Here is a 20857-nt window from a genome sequence, read left to right as displayed (position 1 = left end):
TTTAACTATAGGTAAACATTTGTATAAATGTCTGCTGCTAACCCTCCCCCCGATTCCCTTTTTCTTCTTAGGAACATCTTTTTCTAATAACTCTCCTACTTTTATACATATGTATATACATATGTATGTATATGTGTACCTAAGTAAGTATTTTTTAAGCTAAATATTACATGTTGTATTTCTTTTTAATAAATTTGCTACTTTTTTTTCTCAGAAGAAGTGGTAAAAACAAGAACTCAACCTAATGTATTTTCAATACAATTAAACACGCAATGTTTCAAGTACAATATTACTTACACGAAAGTCGGTATAAATAAATAAATTGTGTTTAATAACTAGAAAAAGAAGGAAAAGCAAAGGTTTATCTCTCTTTATATAGTTTTAAGAATCGAATTAGAAACACATACATATTTTTATGCTTATTTTTTTTATCGCTAAATATTGATTAGTTGCTTAATATAATTGCTATAAAAATAGCAATTATTAAGTATTTGGAAAACTATAGCATATCCTGTAGGCTTAAAACTACTTTTTACAAAATCTGCATGTGCTTTTGAACTTAATTTCAGAAAATGTAAAAGTTATCTTTAAGTCTGCTACGTTTTAAATATGAATCAAGTATTGTAGTGCACTTTTAGGCGGCTTAGCAAATGCTAACATTGGTTTTTAATTCTAAAAATGTATAGCATATCTACGAGGATTAAAAGTGCCCTTAAACGATGTGAGTTTTTAGGTGCTAAACGAAATTTTAAGCCATTTTTCTTACTAAAATCTTAGGACGCTTAACCTTCTACGTTCGGATTTTAGAGCTTGACATACCAGATCGTATGTAAAGCTCGTCCATGAAGTTAAATCGACCTAAAAGTTAAATATACATTAGGAATAATTGCTAATGGCGGAACCGATGGAGTCCGTTTTATTATGAAGTGTAGCCTAACTATCACAAGGCATCTGTAACGAATACATGGTCCTACATTAGGTCAATGTAGGGCCATATTTCAAAAGCTGTAAAAATTATTCAGAAAGAATTGGTGGGAAGGTTTTACCTCGCCCGCCTGATAGTCTAGACCTTTGTTAAGATTGATGTAGTGAAAATTTCACTCAACTAAGGCGAATGGTTTAGATTTAATCAAAATCAAAACGAAATAACTCACAAAAGTATTGCCTAAAACACTGACACAGAAAATATGTAGCATACATTTGAGAGTTCATGCTATTAAACTTCTTTTTTGTTAAAGATATAGAATGAGCAGTAATTGTTGTTCGTTTGAGAGGAAATATTAACAAGACTTTCTTCATTTTGAAGATATTTTTGAAATTTTTAAAAAAGATTAAACATTTCTTTAAATTAAGTATAATATTATTTAAAAATGTAGTATATTTTTAGGCTTACATTCTAAAAAAAACTTTGTTTAAGAGTACAATTTTCACTTTAGTTTTGGAGAGCTAAACGAAAGTTTAATTAATTTAGCATACTTTTAGGCTTTAAAATCTCAACTATTTAAATTTTGAAGTATCCTAAAAGTATACTTCAAAATTTAAATAGTATACTTAAATTTTAAGAAAACTTATTTTTAAAAGATTTTAAGCAGATTATACTTGTAACCAAATCCTAAAGAAAATTACCCCATTAGCTTCTTTAATTTTACTACATCTCTCAATAATAAAAGGACAATAGTTTTTCACCTATAATGAACCGTAAAAATCAAATATTTATATTTAGTAATATACTTTTAGGCTAAAATTTTGAAAAATTTTGATTTTAAGCAAATTTTCTAATCAAATCCTGAAGAAAACAAACCTATTAGCTGCTTAAATTTTACTACATCTCTCAATAATAAAAGGGCAATAGTTTTTCATCTATAATGAACAGTAAAAATCAAGTATTTATATTTAGTAGTATACTTTTAGGCTAAAATTTTGATTTTAAGCAAATTCTCCAACCAAATCCTAAAGAAAATAAACCTGTCAGCTGTTTAAATTTTACTACATCTCTCAATAACAAAAGGACAATAGTTTTTCACCTATATTTAAACCAAAAAATCATGTTTTAAAATGTAGTAGTATACTTTTAGGCTAAAATTTTTTTAAAAAACTTGATTTTAAGCAAATTCTCTAACCAAATCCTAAAGAAAATAAACCTATTAGCTGTTTAAATTTTACTACACCTCTCAATAAAAACAGCACAATAGTTTTTCACCTATAATGAACCCAAAAAATCATGTATTAACGATTTGAATTACAAATAATAGTATCCCATTGTTTTCATGAGCTTGTTTTTTTTTTGCCCAATGATGAGTAGTTGTTCTTTATTAGATGTCATAAGAATAACATAACACCAGGACTATTTATATTAAGCATGTGTATATGTTAAATGTATTAAATAATCTACATAAGTATACATACATTATAAATATCCTCATAATACAACATATACATACACAGATACATGTTAATGGTCGTTAACAGGACATAAGCATAGATATTGAATGTTTATAGATTATTATAATCATAATAAAAGAAATATACATACAAAAAAGCACATGCATGGCTTAAAGGAATAAAACAACATCCTTAAATAAAAACAAATATAACAAAAAAAAAAAACGAACCAAGTCATTGCTTGGTAACCCTTAACTATAGACGTACACACATACAAACATTTCTACAATTTCCTATTAAACACCACCACACCCTGTATTTAACTTATTACACACACATAAAACGTATGGTCAGTTTAAATAGATGTGTATTGAATATTAAAAAAAATCTACAAAAAATATATATTGAAGCAGCGCCTTTTTATATGCAATATTATTTCATATACATACATATTGTTAATATTGAACAAATGTTCAAAAATAATAATATTTTATTTGTATATGTGCATAGAAATAGATAATTTAATGGTAAATATCAAATACATTTCACACAATCCTCTAAAGATGGGTCATCAAATGATTTTGTTTTTTTTTCTGTTTTTTTGAGAGGGTATAAAACACATTGACTAAATGTCTTTGATTATTATTATTTTTATGGTAAAGCACAATAATCATAAAAATAATTTTTAGTTATTGTTTTCAAGTATTTTTCGATGACACTAAATGTGCAAATAAAATCTGTAGCACAAAAGAACAAAAAAAAATAGTAGAAATAAATATATATTAAAACATATTAAGTGTTAAATTGAAACACGTTTTGGCTATAATATCCTGGTAATTGTTGTTAAAATAAAGCATATTAGCTTAAGAATTTTTAGTTGGAGGGGGAAACTTAGCAAGATTTTTCACCTTTCATTTTGTTTTAAGTTTTAAATACTATTAAATAATACAAAAATTATAATAAATATTTATAATTTTTAAATAATTGTTTATAATAAAGTTAAGGGCAAGCAATATAGTTTTGTTTTTAATGACATTTAAATAAAATGCAAACGGTTTGCAACCGTTTTTTATAAAACAACCCAGCAGCCGTTTTAATTAAAGAAAAGCTTTAATTATATTTTAATTGCTTTATATCCCAAAGACAAAAGCTTTTGAGTAAACTTTTGTTTTATTACATTTACGGTTTAATTAATTGCTGTTAAGTTCCTTAGCAATTTAATAGCTTAAAAGCTCTCAAAAAAGCTTTTCCAATTAACTATAAAGAAAAATCTCTACAATTATAAAAGTGTCCACAATTTAAAAAGCTTTATATAGGGATTTTTGTGTAGTTCTTACTTTTTAAACCAGAGTAAATTTAAAACAGTTGCATCCAATTTTTCATCTTACTTTTTATATAAAAAAGCTTTATAATAAAAGCTTTTTAACAGCCTTAATAAAAAACTTTTGAAACGAAAAAAACATTATATAAATGTTATATTAAACAGCTATTATATAAAAGCTTTAATAAAAAACTTTTTTAAAAAAGTATTCATATAAAAGCTCTAATATAATTTGAATAAACTAGTTTCCCAAAAAGCTTTTTTCATTTTCCTTTTTATAATATAATTTAAAATAAAAGCTTTTTATATAAAAAAGCTTTAAAATAAAAGCTTTTTAACAGCCTTAATAAAAAACTTAGAAAAAAACTTTATATAAATGCTATAAAAGCTTTTGTATAAAAGCTTTAATACAAAACTTAAAAAAAGCATTCATATAAAAGCTTTAATATAATTTGAATAAATTAGTTTCCCAAAAAGCATTTGGCTGATAATAAAGCTTTAATTAAATACTTTTTAAAAAAACATTAATATTAAAGTTTTATATTATCAGCCAAAAAGCTTTTGGCGGATAACTAAACCTTGTTTAATAAAACTTTTTAAAGTTTAACAAGAGATAAACTTTCCCAAAAGCTTTTGTCTAATTTAGCTTTAATTTATAAAGGTTTTTCAAAAATTTCAAAAAATCTTTTAAAAGCTTTTATAAAAACTTTTAGCAAACTAAACTTAATTTAAATGAATAAGTTTTTGAACAGTTTTCTCTTTAAGAAAACTAGTTTGAAATATTGTAGATTCAAGAGTATATCTTTAAAAGCTTTAAATAAAGCTTTCGGAAAAGCTTAATAGCTTTCAATAAGTCATTAATTACATTAAAAGTTTTCGTTGTTAAAATATTTTCTCTCAACTCTTTCAATTTTAAAAAAGAGTTTTACAATTTTCCCAAGGGACAAAGCTTTAGAAGAGCTTAAACAAAAATAAACTTTCAAAAGCCAAAAACATTTGTTTAAAAACTTCAAATATGTATAGCTTGTAGAAAAAACTTTTGACATTAAGCTTATTTTGCAGAGCTACTTTAAAAACAAGTTTAAATAATCCGAGAAAAGCTTTTATTTAAAAACTCCTGAAAAGTTAACTTCAGTTTAGTTAAACTGAAAGTTAGCACAAACATGTTTTAACTCAAAAAGATTTAAATTATTGAAAAGACTTTGTTGTAAAACTGACAATAGGTAAAAACGGACCAGTATTACATTTTTTAATATTTTTCAGTTCAAATCCTTTAGGACTTAAACAGATGCTGGGTGTTTTAAAACTATATTGTTTTTTTAAATTATAATGGCAAATTTCTTATAAACTTTATAAATTTTATATAAAATTTTGACAATTTTTTTTTTTGTAACACTTACATAACTAATTTAGCTTAAGCCAATTTGTTCCAATTCGTTTTCTTATCTGATTAGTTTTATTCTATATACTCCGATTTGCCATTATTCAAAATAAATAAAGAATACTACATGCTTTTTCTTTGATATGGTTTACTTTAATTGAAAAATTAAAAAAAAAAATATGCAAAATAAAAATTAAGTAGATCCAATTGGTTTTAATTTTTGATTTTGGTATTTTTTAATACATGATTTTTTTTTTTGATATATCTTTTTCTGATTACAAATCGAGATGAGCAAATTTTGTCAACATAACAACAAGAGGCAAATATATAGTATGTATATAGTTTCAAATATTTAATTAAGTTGATATTAGAAAAGAAAATAGAAAACTTGTGGACTTACCGAAATCATTAGCAGCCATACCGGAAGGACCTGGCAATAGGCCGGGTATACCTTGTAAACCTAAAAAGGCATTGGGGAAGGAATGAGAACGTTGATTGTCCATAGAGTCCATAGTGCCATCATGTTGGGCATCACCGCGATCAGAGGGTTCAGTATCGGAACTATTTGAGTCTTCGCCAGCGCTTTGGGCATGTAGGGAGGCCATATCGGGATGTTGTTTCTGAGAAAGATAAAATAACAACAACAAAAAAAAAACAAATTAGTAAAGAGTTTTGAAAGTTTTTTTACATCTGTCTGATCTGTTAAATCTTGTAAGTTTTATATAAATATCTCAAGGTTATTGTAGTTTTTATATAATACTTACCTGCAAACCATTTGTATTTTCCAAAGCCTGGCCCAACAAAGATTCACGCATTTCACGATCCCGATCACGTGAGGTTTCACGGCTACGATCACGATTACGTGTTAAAGGATGTTGACCAGCTACTGGGAATTCACGATCGATTAGCAAACGTTCAGGACTGATACCATGTTGGGCACGAAACAAATCAGCACTTTTTATTCTTTTCTGAGGAGGAGGCGTCAAATGATTATTACGATTGCTATCCGAATCCGATAAGTCCCAATGATTAGCCTATATAATATGCAAATGAAAAGAAAAAGAAACAAAAATTACATAAAAAACTCTTTCATTTCGCGACAAATCTTTTTTTCCGTTTGATTTTTTTGGGGAAGTGTCTACATTACTTTATTGTTAATGTTTGATTTTCTTACGGGAGACGCTGACGAGGCCTTCAATTCCTGTATGGCAGGGGTATTTCCACTATTCGAATTGTTATTTTTGTTATTATTATTGTTGTTGCTACTGCTGTTATTATTGTTATTGTTGCTGTTGTTATTATTATTGCTGCTATTATTATTTAGATTGCTGCTGCTATTATTTAATAAATTATTCAAAGGTGTAGTCGATCCTAGAGATGGTGTTGTGAATGGTGAGTTGGAGGAATTGCTTAAAGCTTGGGTAGCAGCTGTCAAGAAATTCAATTTGTTCGTACTGCCCGATAGTTGACTGTTTAGCGCTGTATTATTCAATTTATTGGAGGGCGTTGAGGAAGCGAGTGTAGGTGTGAAAGAGGCCGAAGAGCCATTGTTGACATCGGCTAGACCTCGTATTTGTAGTAAATGGGCGGTTTTTAGGAATTCCGGCAAATGTTCATGACCCACATTGACTTCGCCGTTGTACATAAAGCTGGAAAGGGGTGAAGGAATTGGGGGTCAATTATAAACGTTAATATAAGTTCTTTTTTAGTCATTGTTTTATAGAAATGTTTTTCCATACAAAAGCTTTTTTACATAAAAGTTTTTTTTTCCAGAAAAAGCCTTTTTCGCAATTTTTTTTATAAACTAATGTTCACCTAAAATTGTTTTTACAATATAAGCTTTTTTTCAAAAAATCTTTTTCATAAAAAGCTTTTTTATGTAAAAGTTTTTGTATAAAACAGCTTTTTATATTAAAGATTTTGTATAAAAAAGCATAAAGTTTTTACGATATAAGATTTTTTCTAAAAATCTTTTTCATAAAAAGCTTTTTTATATAAAAGTTTTTATATAAAAAAGCTTTTATATGAAAGTTTTTGTATAAAAAAGTATAAAGTTTTTACAATATAAGCTTTTTTCCAAAAATTCTTTTCATAAAAAGCTTTTTTATATTAAAGTTTTTGTACAAAAAAGCTTTTATATAAAAGTTTTTTGGTATAAAAAAAGCTTTCTCATATAAAAGCTTTTTTTAAAAAGCTTCTTTATAAAAGATTTCTCATATACAATTTTTTTTTATATAAAAGCTTTTCAAAATTTTTTTCTTTAAAAATGTTTTTTTTATATTAAAGCTTTTTCACTATTTTTAATAAAAAAGTTTTTTTTTAACAAAATTTTTTAGTTTTTCTTTCAACAAAAACAAAAAAGCATTAACACTCACCTCAATAAATTCTCCACATCATCGGCCGGCACATCTCTTAATATAACAATGGGATGTTCGCATGGATTTGCCTTTAACAATTTACGAAAGTAAGGACTACAAGCGCTCAGTACGACCTTGTGAGCGGTAAAGGAACGTTCATCACAGGCCAAAGTAACATCGACAAAATCTTCTTCATCTCTCAAATGACGAAATGAACTCAACATAGAGGTTTGATAATCATTCCATTTTAAAGCATATTGTTGTTGCTGTTGTTGCAACTGCTGCTGTTGCTGTTGTAATGTTGCACTTATTATAGCAGCCGTTTGCTGTTGTTGTGTCTGTTGTTCCATAACGGATGATGGTGCTGGCGAAGTGGCCAAATTTGTATTGGCTGTTGAGGCTGTGGTGGCGGCAGGCGGTAATGGTTCCATTTTAACAACCCCTGCGTTATTATTCTCTGCTGTTTGTAATTGTGTTGATTCAGTCATTTGCGTCGTAGTGTTTGTTTTTTGTTTGAATTTTTAAGGGAAATCAGTTAAGTTTTGTTTCGATCTCGTTTTGTAATATGAAGACAATTTGTGTGTTTTCTTTGATAGATTTCTATTTGTTTATTATTTTTAATAGGGAATTAATGCAATCCTTTTAGTTTGTTATTTTTATATTGTTTAAATTATTAATAGTTTTCCTTTTTGAGTATGCAAACTAGGCCATTAAGGGTTTTTTTGTCTGTCTTTTATAAATTTTTTTTAGATTTTTTGAGTTTAGCTAAAGTTCCATTTTTTCTATTGTTGAGTTTAATGTTTCTAAAAAAAGGATTTCTTTTGTCTTTTTAACGCAGTGACCCCAACATTAGTTTTGTTCGTTTGTCTTGTTTAGTGTAGCTATTAAATTTCAATAAGTGGACGGAATTCTGTAAGTAAATAGAGAAAACAATTGTTTGTATTAATAAAAATTTGTTTATAAGTAAATATGAATTTTAAGTTTTTAATAAATATTTAATTGTTGAAAAATGAAATCACTTAAGAAACTATTGCTAAAGCAAGGGTTTGTAAACATTTATTGTTTTGGTCTGTTAGCAAAATGTATTTGCAATTTTTATTTCAAAAGTTAAGTTTGATTTAAATGCTAATATTGTGTTCTAAAGCTTTGCTATTTAAGAGCTTTTTTTGTAATATTTCAAGAGCTTTTTAAGCTTTGTGAGTAAGTAATTCATTTTAAGATTTAATTATAGTCCAATTTAAACAGTAATCCTGTATCATTATGAAAGCTTTCTTTATAGTTAATTGTAAGCTTTTTTTAACTTCAAATGTAGGTGCTTATTCAGACCATTTAAAGTTTTGATTGTAGTATAATTTGAACTACAATCGTGGGAACTTATGCTGTCCCACTTTTGATTTGATTTCACAGCATTATATAGTTTAGTTTAAGACTAATTTGTAGATCCGTATACAGCCAAACTTTTGATTTGAATATAGCCCAATTTAAAGCTTTATGGTTTATATTTTAAGCTTTAGTAGCAAGTCTTTTTGTAGTCCATCTTTAGCCTTTTCCGAAGACCTTACTAAAGTTTACTATAAGTTTTAATTGAAAAGCTTTGTGTAGTCAATGTTATGCTTCAATCGTTGAGCTTTATGTACATAATTTTAAACTTCAATTGTAGATCTTTATGTGCTTTATTATAAGCTTCCATCTTAGAGCTTTATAAAGCTCATTTTTTGTATCAGTTAGAGATAGTTATGTGCTTCATTAATTGTAAAGCTTTATATGGTATATTTAAACCAGTTTCAGCTCTGAGTACATATCATCTTCAAATTCATTATAAGTTTTAATAGAAAGCTTTGAGTAATCCATTTGATCAATATAGAGCTTTGTTTAATCCAATTTAAGCTGAACATGTAGAACTTTGCATGCTTCAATCATAGAGGTACATGTGGATCATTTTAAGCTTTTGACGTTGAGATTTATGTAGTATTCTTTAAGCTTTCAATTGAACTTTTTAAACTTTAATTCCAAAGCTTTTGTTTCTAATTCAATAAGCTTTTTGTAGTCCATTTTAAGCTTTAGTTGTAGAGATTTATCTGCTACTTTTTAAGGTTCTGACGTAGAGCTTTATTTCGTCTATTTTAAACTTTTAGTGCTTAATTTAAAGCTTCAAACATAGAGCTGTATGTGGTATGTTAAAAGTTTAATCTTTTTCTACATCACGCTCTAAAACTCATTTAATATAGAGCGCTCCATATCTCTTCATCTGTCTACTTTATAGACTTCTTTGTACCATTCCATCTCTAGTCTATTCTCGATAATCAGTTATAGTTTATGGACTAGCAATTGCTCTATAGTCTAAATTTGTCTTACCTTGTAGAGTTATAACTTCAAAATAGTTAAAATTGTTTACGAACAAACTGTACTTTTTCTAGGCTACAGCTTAAGTTAACGCCTTTATGTCAATTAAAATTGTTTATAACTATTTTTAGAATATTATTTTTTTATGATTATTTGTTAATAACCCCATAAAACAACATAAACAATACAAGAAAAATTATTAAACAAAGACTTTTTTTGGAAATTATCATATGACCGGAATTGACCTTTTTTTTCTTGCTTCAACTCCAAAAGAAACAAAAGAACTTTAAAATTGATTTGAAATTCCTAAATAATGTTAATAAAATGTAAATTAAGATTTAAACAAGATTTCTTCTTACAAACAGGCACAAAAACTTATTAAATGAGAAATGAGAAAAAAAAAGAAACTAAAACCATCAACACTAGTGAGTGACAGAACAAAAAAAAAAGTAGAAAAAAAACTTAAATTGTCATTACTAAGGGGCGTAAACTTGCGTAGATTTAATCATTGTATTAATAAAAAAAATATTACCGCTTTAGTATAACTTACACTCGCAACTACTCACTCACCTCTACAACAAAAAACAACAACCAAAGTAATCAAATGTTTTATTTATTGTACGTACACAACTAAATTGTAAAGAAAACAACACAAAAAAAAACAATCAAACTCAATTCAACTACAACAACAACGACAACTACACAAACTTAAAATAATAAACCTACAATAAAAAGAAGAAAAAAAAATAAACTATACATTAAAAACAAATACATACAATGAACAAGAAAAAAATGTACAAAACAAAAAAAAAAAAATTATATACAATAATAAAAACAACAACAACACAATAATTTTAACCAATGAAAACTACACGCACATTAAATACCAACAACAAAAATAAATACATAAATGTACATGTTGGCCAATAAGAGAGATTAAAATAATAAAAAAAAAAAAAATACAAAAATACACACAAACAACAACCTAAAAATTATATTTTATTTTTTTCCATATATTGTAGTTGTAGTACTAATAATAATAACAACAACAGCAACAACAACATGTTAGTGTGTGGTAAGAGATCTCTATTTATTGTCATTGTATTAAATACTACTCTCTCACCCATACTTTAAAAATCTGTTTCTTTATTTTTTTTTTATTACATAAAGCAGGTTACAATAATTTAGTTTTCTATACAATTTCAATAATTTTAAAGATGAGGCTCAAAGTTAGAAAAAAAAACTAATTTTATTGTTTCTTTTTTTTGTATTATTGGAAAGAAGCTAATGGAAAAAAACCTTAAAATAAGTTAATGTTATAAAATAAATACATATGACGTCAATACACTTACAAAGTTGTAGATTATTTTAAATTTTCGTACAAAAAAAAACCAACGCATTTTAAAATTTAAATACACACATTAATTTTGTTTTTTTTTTCGGTTAGTTAAATTTCAAATACTTTTAAATTGTTGTAACGGTTTCTATTTTTGTGACTAGTTTTTTTTTCAAGCTAAATTAATTGAAAATTGTAATGAAGACAAAAATGCTAATTTTTTAAAAGGTTTTTGAACATTTAAAGAAAAAATAATTAAAAAATAAAATGTCATGTTGTTTTTTTATAAATAGCAACTAATTACAACAAAAAATAATTAAAATTAGAATTAATATAAAAATTAAAGAAATAGACTAGATTTCAGATAATAGATTAGACTATAGACTAGATTATAGACTAGGCTAGAAACTAGACTATATACTATAAATTAGACTTAAGACTAGACTATAGAGAAGACAATAGTCCAGACTATCATCTAAACTAGGAGTCCAGACTATAGTCGAGTCTAGACAGACTATAGACTAGACTGTAAACTTGACTATAGAATAGACTATAGTCCAGACTATAGATTAGACAATAAACTAGACTAGACTATAGTCCAGACTATGGACTAGACTATAGTACATATTATAGACTAGGCAATAGTCCAAACTATAGTTCATACTTTAAACTAGACTATAAACTAGATTTATGTCCAGACTATAGACTAGACTATAGTTAAGTCTATAAACTAGATTATAGTTCAGACTATAGTTCAGAATATAGTCCAGATCATAGTCCAAACAATAGTTCAGACTATAGTCCAGACAATAGTCCAGACTAAAGTCCAAACTTTATTCCAGACTATAGTCGAAATTATAGTCTAGACTATAGTCCAAACTATAATCCATTCTATAGTTCAAACTATAGTCCAGACTATAGACCAAACTATAGTCCATACTATAGTCCAAACTATAGTCCAAACTATAGTCCAGACTATAGTCGAAACTATAGTCCAGACTATAGTCCAAACTATAATCCATACTATAGTCCAAACTATAATCCATACTATAGTCCAAACTATAGTCCAAACTATAGTCCAAACTATAGTCCAAACTATAGTCCAAACTATAGTCCAGACTATAGTCCAAACTATAGTCCAGAGTAAAGTCCAAACTTTTGTCCAGACTATACTCCAAACTATTGTCCAGATTATAGTCCACACTATAGACTATACTATAGTCCAGACTACAGACTAAACTATAGTCCAGACTATAGACTAGACTATAGTCCAGACTATAGACTAGATTATAGTCCAGACTATAAACTAAACTATAGTCCAGACTATAGACTAGACTATAGTCCAGACTATAGACTATAGTCCAGACTATAGAGTATAGTCCAGACTATAGACTATAGTCCAGACTATAGAGTATAGTCCAGACTATAGACTAGACTATAGTCCAGACTATAAATTAGACTGTAGTCTAGACTATAGACTAGACTATAGTTCAGACTATAGACTAGACCATAGTCCAGACTATAGTCCAAACTATAGTACAAACTATAGTCCAGACTATAGTCCAAACTATAGTCCAGACTATAGTCCAAACTATATATAGTCCAGACTATATTCTGGACTATAGTCCAGACTATAGACTACTCCATAGTCCAGACTATAGTTTAGTCTATAGTCAAGGCAATAGACTAGAGTATAGTCCAGACTGTAGACTAGACTATAGACTAGATTAGACTATAGTCCAGACTATTGACTAAACTATAGTCCAGACTATAGATAAAACTATAGTCCAGACTATAGACTAAACTATAGTCCAGACTATAGACTAAACTATAGTCCAGACTATAAACTAAACTATAGTCCAGACTGTAGACTTGACTATAGACTAAACTATAGTGCATGCTATAGACTAAACTATACTCCAGACTATAGACTAAACTATAGTCCAGATTATAGACTAAACTATAGTCCAGATTATAGACTAAACTATAGTCCAGACTATAGACTAAACTATAGTCCAGACTATAGACTAAACTATAGTCCAGACTATAGACTAAACTATAGTCCATGCTATAGACCAAACTATAGTCCAGACTATAGACTAAACTATAGTCCAGACTATAGACTAAACTATAGTCCAGACTATAGACTAAACTATAGTCCAGACTATAGACTAAACTATAGTCCAGACTATACACTAAACTATAGTCCAAACTATAGACCAGATTATAGATTTGACTAGAAGTCCAGACTATTGACTATAGTCTAGGAGTCCACTATAGTCCAGACTATAGGCTAGACTTTAGTACCCACTAAACAAAAATTTCATTTTAAAATTTACCCAAACGGTACTTTTTCTTAAAGAAACCACCACAATCAACACTATTATTCTTCACTAACATGCAATGACATTATTATTTTCGCTCTTTTTTCAAATAGAAACAAATTTCTTAAAATATTTCTGGCTTTCTCCTTTTTTTTGGAATAGTTGTTTCTAATTTTTTTTTATTTTATTATAGGTTTGAATACTTATTAATTGTCTCTCTTAACAGCAAAAAGATATCAAAACTTTTTTTAAACTTAAAAAAAAGTCTTCAATAAATATTTCTTATTTTTTTTTTCATCGTGTCCATCACTTCTATTGTAAATGATGCTGGTTTTTAATTTCTTTATATAAAACTCAAATATCTATGTGTGGGTATTTTAAGAAACAAAATAGCTGTTTTATTATTTTGGTAAATGTTGTTGTTGTAGTGGAATTAAATTAAATACAACAACATGTTAGATACTACTCTATAACTAAACCAAAACATATAAAGAAAAAAAAAACCTCAACATTTTTTGTTAAAGTATTTTTACCTAATTTAATTTATGGCTGATTTATGTAAATTTTGATTTTTTTCTTACTTCTACTTTAGTTTCTTCTTAAGTTTTAGTTGTTTTCTTCGTTTTTTTTTTTTCATTAAATACTTTTTATATTATTTTATGTACCACCAATCGATGATGCTGCCGATGACGATGTTGTTGATGACAATAAATTCATGTATTTTTGTAGCTATTTAGGATTTTTTTAACGTGTGTGTTTTATTTTAGAATATTTGTTTCTTTTCTTTCTGGATAACAATTTTTAATGTCTTTTGTCTCAAAGTTCATTGACATTTATTTTTTTTATTTTACTTTTTCAATATTGGTTTGTGGCAATAAAATCAACTAATATGAAGTTTAATACTTAAATTAGTAGTGGAATTTAGTAAAAGGTTGATGTTTTTTTTAACAATTTTTTTTGTTGTGCTTAAAGAAAGTTTAAAATTCAATTGGAGTTAGAAACAAGTTTTTTGTATTTTTGTTAAATTTGAAAAATTTAAAAATAATAATTGATTAATTTTACTTAAAAATTATAATATTATTAAAATTATAAATTCATACATATTTGGGAAAAATAAAAGAATAAATTTTATAAAACTTAAAATGTTTCGTCATATCATCAGATCTACAGTTTAGACTAAGACTAGTTTATAGTTTAAAGTCTAAGACTTAGACTAAGGTAATATTTAGTTGTAAAACGATTGCTAATGTGTTAAAAAGTACTTTTTTTTTGAAAAAAAGTACAAAATTTTGGAGGAAGTATTAAAATTACATTTTTATTTAAAAAAAGTTTCAAAAAGAACTTTTTTTGAAAAAAGAACTTTTTTCAAAATAGTATCAAAATTTTAAAAAGTAATAAAATTTTATTTTCAATTTAAACATTTTTGTTTAAGTAAATATTTCTATATAAAATTACTAAAAAGTAGCAAAACATGTTTTTTTTTTACAAAAAGTACCTTTTTCGAAAAAGTACTAAATTAGGGAAAATGTAACAATAACTTAAAAATTATGGTTTAAATATGAATTTATGAGAAAATTATTTAAAAAACACGTTTTTTTCGAAAAAGTACAAAAAATACTTTTTTTTATAAAAAGTACTTTTTCTAAAAAGTATCAAATTGGGTAAAAAGTAATAAAAACTTCTAAATTATGGTTTAAATAGGAAATTGTGAGAAAATTATTTAAAAAAGGTTTTTTAAAAAAGTACTTTTTAGCCATATAGGACTTTTTTTAAAACGTAGCAAAAGCAGCGAATTTTTATTTTAAGCCTTTATATTAATTTTAAAGTTTAAATGTCTATATACAATTATAAAAAAGTACAAAGAATACTTTTTTTATAAAAAGTACTTTTTCGAAAAATGTATCAAATTGGGTAAAAAGTAATAAAAACTTCAAAATTATGGTTTACATAGGAAATTATAAGAAAATTATTTAAAAAAGTTCTAAAAAGTACGCTTTTTAGGGAAAGTACTTTTTTTAAAATAGTACTTTTTTAAAAAAAGTGTCAAAAGTAACAAATTTATATGTTAAACCTTTATATTATTGTTTAAGCCTAAATTTCTATATAAAATTATAAAAAAAAGTACCAAGAGTTTTTTACAAAAAGTACCTTTTTTGAAAAAGTACAAAAATGGGGAAAAATTATAAAAACTTAAAAACCATAGTTTGAATATGAATTTATGTGACAATTATTATAAAATGAGTTCTACAAAGTAAGTTTTTTTGCGAAAGTACTTTTTTTTCAAAATAGTACTTTTTCCAAAAACGTATCAAAAGTATTAAATTTTGATTTTAAATCTTTATATAATTGTTTAAGCATAAATTTCTATATAGTTTTTTTTTGTAAAAAGTACTTTTACGAAAAAGTACCAAATTGGGGAAAAAGTACAAAAACTTATAAATTATAGTTTAAATATGAATTTATACGAAAATTATTAAAAAAAAGTTGTAAAAAGTACGTTTTTTAAAAAAGTACTTTTTCAAAAAGGTACCAAATTAGGGAAAATGTAACAAATACTTTAAAAATATAATTTAAATAGGATATTATGATAAAATTTTTTAGAAAAAAGTTCGAAAAAGTAAGTTGTTTGAAAAAGTACTTTTTTCTAAATAGTACTTTTTTTCTAAAACGTATTAAAAGTAAGAAAATTAAATTTTTAACCTTTATATTATTGTTGAAGTATAAATTTTTATATAAAATTATTGAATAAGCACAAAAAAAATTATAAAAAGTACTATTTTTTAAAAAAGTACTTTTTTCAAAAAATTTTTAAATTTATGTTTTAAGCTAAAAACTGTAGTTGTTTAAAGATAATTATAAAATTCCTTAATAAAATAGTTTTTTTTTTTTAATTATGAAATGTTTCAAAAAGTTATGGCAAATTTTGTGGTACTTTTAACAATTTGTTTATTTAAAATTTTCTGAAATTAAGCTGTACTTCACTTTTAATTCATATTGTTTATTTTCCTAAAAACTTTCATACTTTTTTGTTACTTTTTTAGACAATTTCCTTTGAATTTTTGTATGGTAATGACTCATTTCGTTTTAACAAACAATTCAATCACTTCCTCCCCCTTTTTAAACAAAAATCTGCACATTTTTCTTGAATTTTTTTTTTTGTTGTTTTTAACCAAAAACTGAGTGTGTAAACTGATGTATAAAAACAATTGAGCAATTTGTTATTTTTGTTTTTTTTTTTTTGTTGCTCCTTTAGTTTAACATAATAAACATTTACCACACATTTATTTTACGATTATTTCAACGCGTATTTATTTTTATTATGTCGCTAAGATATTAAGACATAAACAACTACATAAAATATATATGTATGGAAAAAAAAATTTATTTATAAATATATTACAAATAAACAAGACTACATGAAGACGTAGTCAAAAAAACAGTACCCAATATAAACACATCACAAAATATGAATTTTTTATAAAGACAACAGGCGAAATAAAAGTACTTTATATATATGGATGGGGGAAAAAACAAATATACTTCTGCTAAAAAAGGAAAGAAATGAAAAGTGGAAAAAAATCAAATCCCTAAGTTTCTTTTTAATACCAATGAGTCTAAAACAGGGGTGACCCACATTAATCTGGTTAAAAGAAATTACTTTTTGTAAAAAGTTAGAAAGAATAATTAACAATTTTTTTTAATTATTTTACAACTTACAAACGTTTTAAATCAGTTTCTTTTACTGTCCCTAGAAATTTGGCTACCACCTGTCTTCTTATAAAGTATTTATTTAGCTTAAGAAAAACCCCAACAATTTGGCCTCATAAACCTAAGAATAAGCTGTGTAATACGTAAGCAAAAAGGGGTTGCGACTGCTGAAACGTTTGCCGGTGTATTAAGTTAAATATCAATTTACAAAATACATAATAGACTCTATTGAAATAAAAACTAAACATATCATCATCAACAACATCAACGAAATCTATACTTATATGGTAATAAATATAACATAGAACATATGTAAATAAAAAAATTTCTATAAAAATATAGAAAATAAATTTTTTATATAAATAAAATAATACCAAAAGAAGAGACCAGATTTTTTTTTGCTTAATTTCTAAAAAAAACAATTAAAATGTCAATATAGAAAACAAATTTTAATGAAATAATTAATTAGATTTCATAGGCAGGCTAAAACCACATTAAAATAAAACAGCAGGTCATGGGTCAGCTAAATGTTAAACCTTTCCCTTTAGAAAATTTAATTAAATTTTAAAATTAAAAAAAACAGCCTAAAATTATACTACACTTTAACAATTTACTCTATCCCCTAAAATAGGCTTTAAAAAAATTAAATAACTACTACCTCTTCCTCTCTCTCCCTCTTTTAAGTACATTTGCTAATTTATTTATTGCTCTAACAAAATTTTCATTTACACATACATATAAAACAAAACACCAACGTCTATGCTTTTCAAATGTCTTCTTCTATGGTCTTTAGTACATGGTGTACTTGCAAATTATTGTTATAGATTTCCTACAAATATAAATTGAATAATTTTAAGTAATTAGTACACAGCTAATTGTATTAATGATTTATGTAAATGTTCTCTGGTCCAATTGAACTTTTCAAATACTACCAGTGATACAATACTTGTCACACGAATAAAAAAAATAAAAATGTCACAAAAAGTAATATTTCTGATTCCGTAGTAAACATCAAAGACAATTGTATAGAAACAATTAAACACTGACTTTTTAACTTTAAAGTTCTATTTGCCGCCAAAATTAGTTTAAATCTTCAATTACACTGAATATAAGTCAAAAAACGCAGAAAGGTACTTTTTAGCTTAATGTGTTTAGTACCAAATTTAATATTTTATTCTATAACGTAATTAGTTTAACTATTTCAATGAAATTGCAGCAAAAGTACTAAATAGGAAAAAAGTGGACTTCAACTAAGGAAAGAAATGTCTGTTATACAAAGTTCAGAGATCAGCATTCAGGTAGAGACAGCAGCTCTAAGAGCTCTAAACACTATATTGTACATCCTATCTATGATTGATTGATTAAGGAGGCACCAAGCTCTACGACCCAAGTTAAGTTCTAGACGGTGCAGTTCTAGGCGGTGAAAGTTTGAATATTTCATTAGGCGAAAGAAAAACGTCTCCCAGAATACTCACTCTGAGGGTCCATAATGGCTGACAGTTACAAAATATATGTTCAGAGGTTTCATCAAGCATTTCGCAGAATCTGCATAGCCTCGTCATATTGTTACAAATAATGTGCTGGTAGCATCTAAGTCCACAGTGTCCGGTATATTCAACATATGAATCGCATTTTTACCCTAATGTATCCTTTGGGGATACCAAAGAATGCTTATGGTCCAATAAATGGGCACCAAGCGCCCCTGTTTGCCCTACAATCTGCTCTTTCATTGCCAGAGTGTCCTTCATGGCCTGGTACTTAACATAGTTTCAGTTTATTATGTTTACCCATTTCATTTAGAGATGTCAAACAGTCAAGTACGACACCCGACCTTATTTCATATGTGATAGTAAAGACTTAAGGGCCGCCTGACTATTCGACATCACAAATATATTTAATTCTCTCAGTTTTCTTCTCAGACATTCTCTGATGCAAATGATAATTGCATACACCTCTGCCTGAAAGATTGAGGGGTAATTACCCATAATTGCGGCCATATATTCCCGCTCCAGTATTGCCATTTATCTGTTTGGAACCATCTGTAAACCATACTTGGTCAGCATGTTACTGCCACCCAGTTAGGTTTGTCCAAGTTAGGTTTCTCCTACCAATAGATCTGCATATTATGGCCATATCTGCTTGCAGCGCAGCGAGGCTTAACTCATCCGGAAGTTGGAAACCAAGAACATATGGACACGCTAAGATTTTACCCCCAACCTTGAAGAAACACGGATTTTGATAAAGTTTTCATAGTCAGAGTTCCTCGCAGGAGTGCGAGTGGTGTAGAGGGGTAACCTACCGAGCGAATATACCACCAGAATATTTACAGTTGGTTCTAAAATGAACTGTAATGTTGGTTCTGGTGTCTTCTGTGAAGATGATGGGATCTCACCGTCTTCCCAACAACTGTAGTGTCTTTCAGGCTGAAATATTCACGGTAATGACAGTCTGTAGGGTACTATATAACCTCAATATCTTCTTCTCTCACTAAACTCTTATACTACTATACTAAACTCTTATACTACCATTTCCCTATTAGTTAGACAATGCAAGAAAGATCTGTTAAGACTGGGTCACCTGTCCGACATAACCCTTGTTTGGGTCCCTGCGCATAGGAACCATTATGGAAATGAACAGGCAGTTGAGCTGCTCTTGATATCTCCAACGCCGTTCCAGTAGCAACCCCGTTAGGTTTTATCAAGAGTATAAACCTCAGATTATATCTTCAAAAGGCTGAAAATATGTGAAAGGGACCAAAATATTGTCGCCATCCTTCAATGAGAAACGCACAAGACTCCTTATCAACCGAAGTAGACGGGATATATCGAAATTAATAGCAGTAATAACAGGACACTGGGTGCTAGGCAGACATGCAAGTCATCTTGGGCTACCCTTCAATGAACACTGTCGCAGTTGCAAAGACAGGGAAAAAGAAGAAACGGTCTGCCATAAAAGAAACCGTTTTCTTGACAGTTACTTCATATCTAACCTTGGTGAGATATCTGGATCTAAGCTAAATGATATCCTGAGATTTCTCAATACTACCGGCTGGATCTAATACTATACAATACTACATCTGACGAGTGGTGTGGTCCGTTCAAAACATAGTCTCTTCGACTGTACTTTTTGATATCGAAAATATCTTATTTATAAAAATGTGGGAAAGGAAACAAAAATATATGTATATATTTTTTTCTTAACAAAAAGTACTTTTATGTTAAATAAAACTATTTTTTTATAAAATTTTGGTACTTTTTAAAAAAGTACCTAAAAATTTTCACTGATTTTAAAACAAATTTCAAAATAAAAGAGCAATTTTCAAAAGGTAGTTTTTTAAAATAAGAATTACATACATATTTGACAATTTGTAAAAAAGTACTTTTTAATTTTTTTGGTACTTTTTAAAATGTCCCCTAAAATTAAACAAAAAAAAACTTAAAATATATTTCAAAAAAAAAAGATGTTTAAATTAAAATGTTGAATTTTAAAAGAGAGTAGTTTTTAAAAAGTACTTTAAACTTAAACTTGTATAAAATTCTATAATTATTTTGTTTAAAGGAAGTCTAACTAACTTACAGGTATGTAATTCATTAAATTAATGATTTTTTCCCCAAACAGATGTTCAATACAAATTTGTTTTTTATTTAAAATTAACCCATGACCTTGCCTTTAAACAGTAGTTTTCTTCTTTGGTAATGACCCAAA

The 20857-nt window shown here is 27.0% G+C and overlaps 1 protein-coding gene across 3 annotated transcripts in view; it reads right to left on the bottom strand.

Annotated features, from left to right (window-relative positions):
- The window catches only part of LOC119609366 (protein abrupt-like), a 96459-nt gene that overhangs the window by 59688 nt on the left and 15914 nt on the right, over window positions 1-20857 (bottom strand). For 2 of the 3 annotated variants that reach the window (XM_037964115.1, XM_037964117.1), the window contains exons 2-5: window positions 7460-8351; window positions 6232-6733; window positions 5849-6118; window positions 5485-5704 (exon numbers count right to left, since the gene is read on the bottom strand). In XM_037964115.1, the coding sequence (XP_037820043.1) occupies window positions 5485-5704; window positions 5849-6118; window positions 6232-6733; window positions 7460-7929 (1462 nt within the window). In that variant the 5' untranslated portion in view covers window positions 7930-8351. The remainder of the gene's footprint in view (window positions 1-5484; window positions 5705-5848; window positions 6119-6231; window positions 6734-7459; window positions 8352-20857) is intronic. The other variant, XM_037964116.1, reaches the window with a different exon arrangement.

This window comes from Lucilia sericata, unplaced genomic scaffold (assembly GCF_015586225.1).
Source record: "Lucilia sericata isolate MDLA Ls3-8-SP2 unplaced genomic scaffold, ASM1558622v1 Contig000968F_arrow, whole genome shotgun sequence".
NCBI classification, from domain to species: Eukaryota; Metazoa; Arthropoda; class Insecta; order Diptera; family Calliphoridae; genus Lucilia; species Lucilia sericata.
This window is presented reverse-complemented; position numbering and strand designations above follow the sequence as displayed.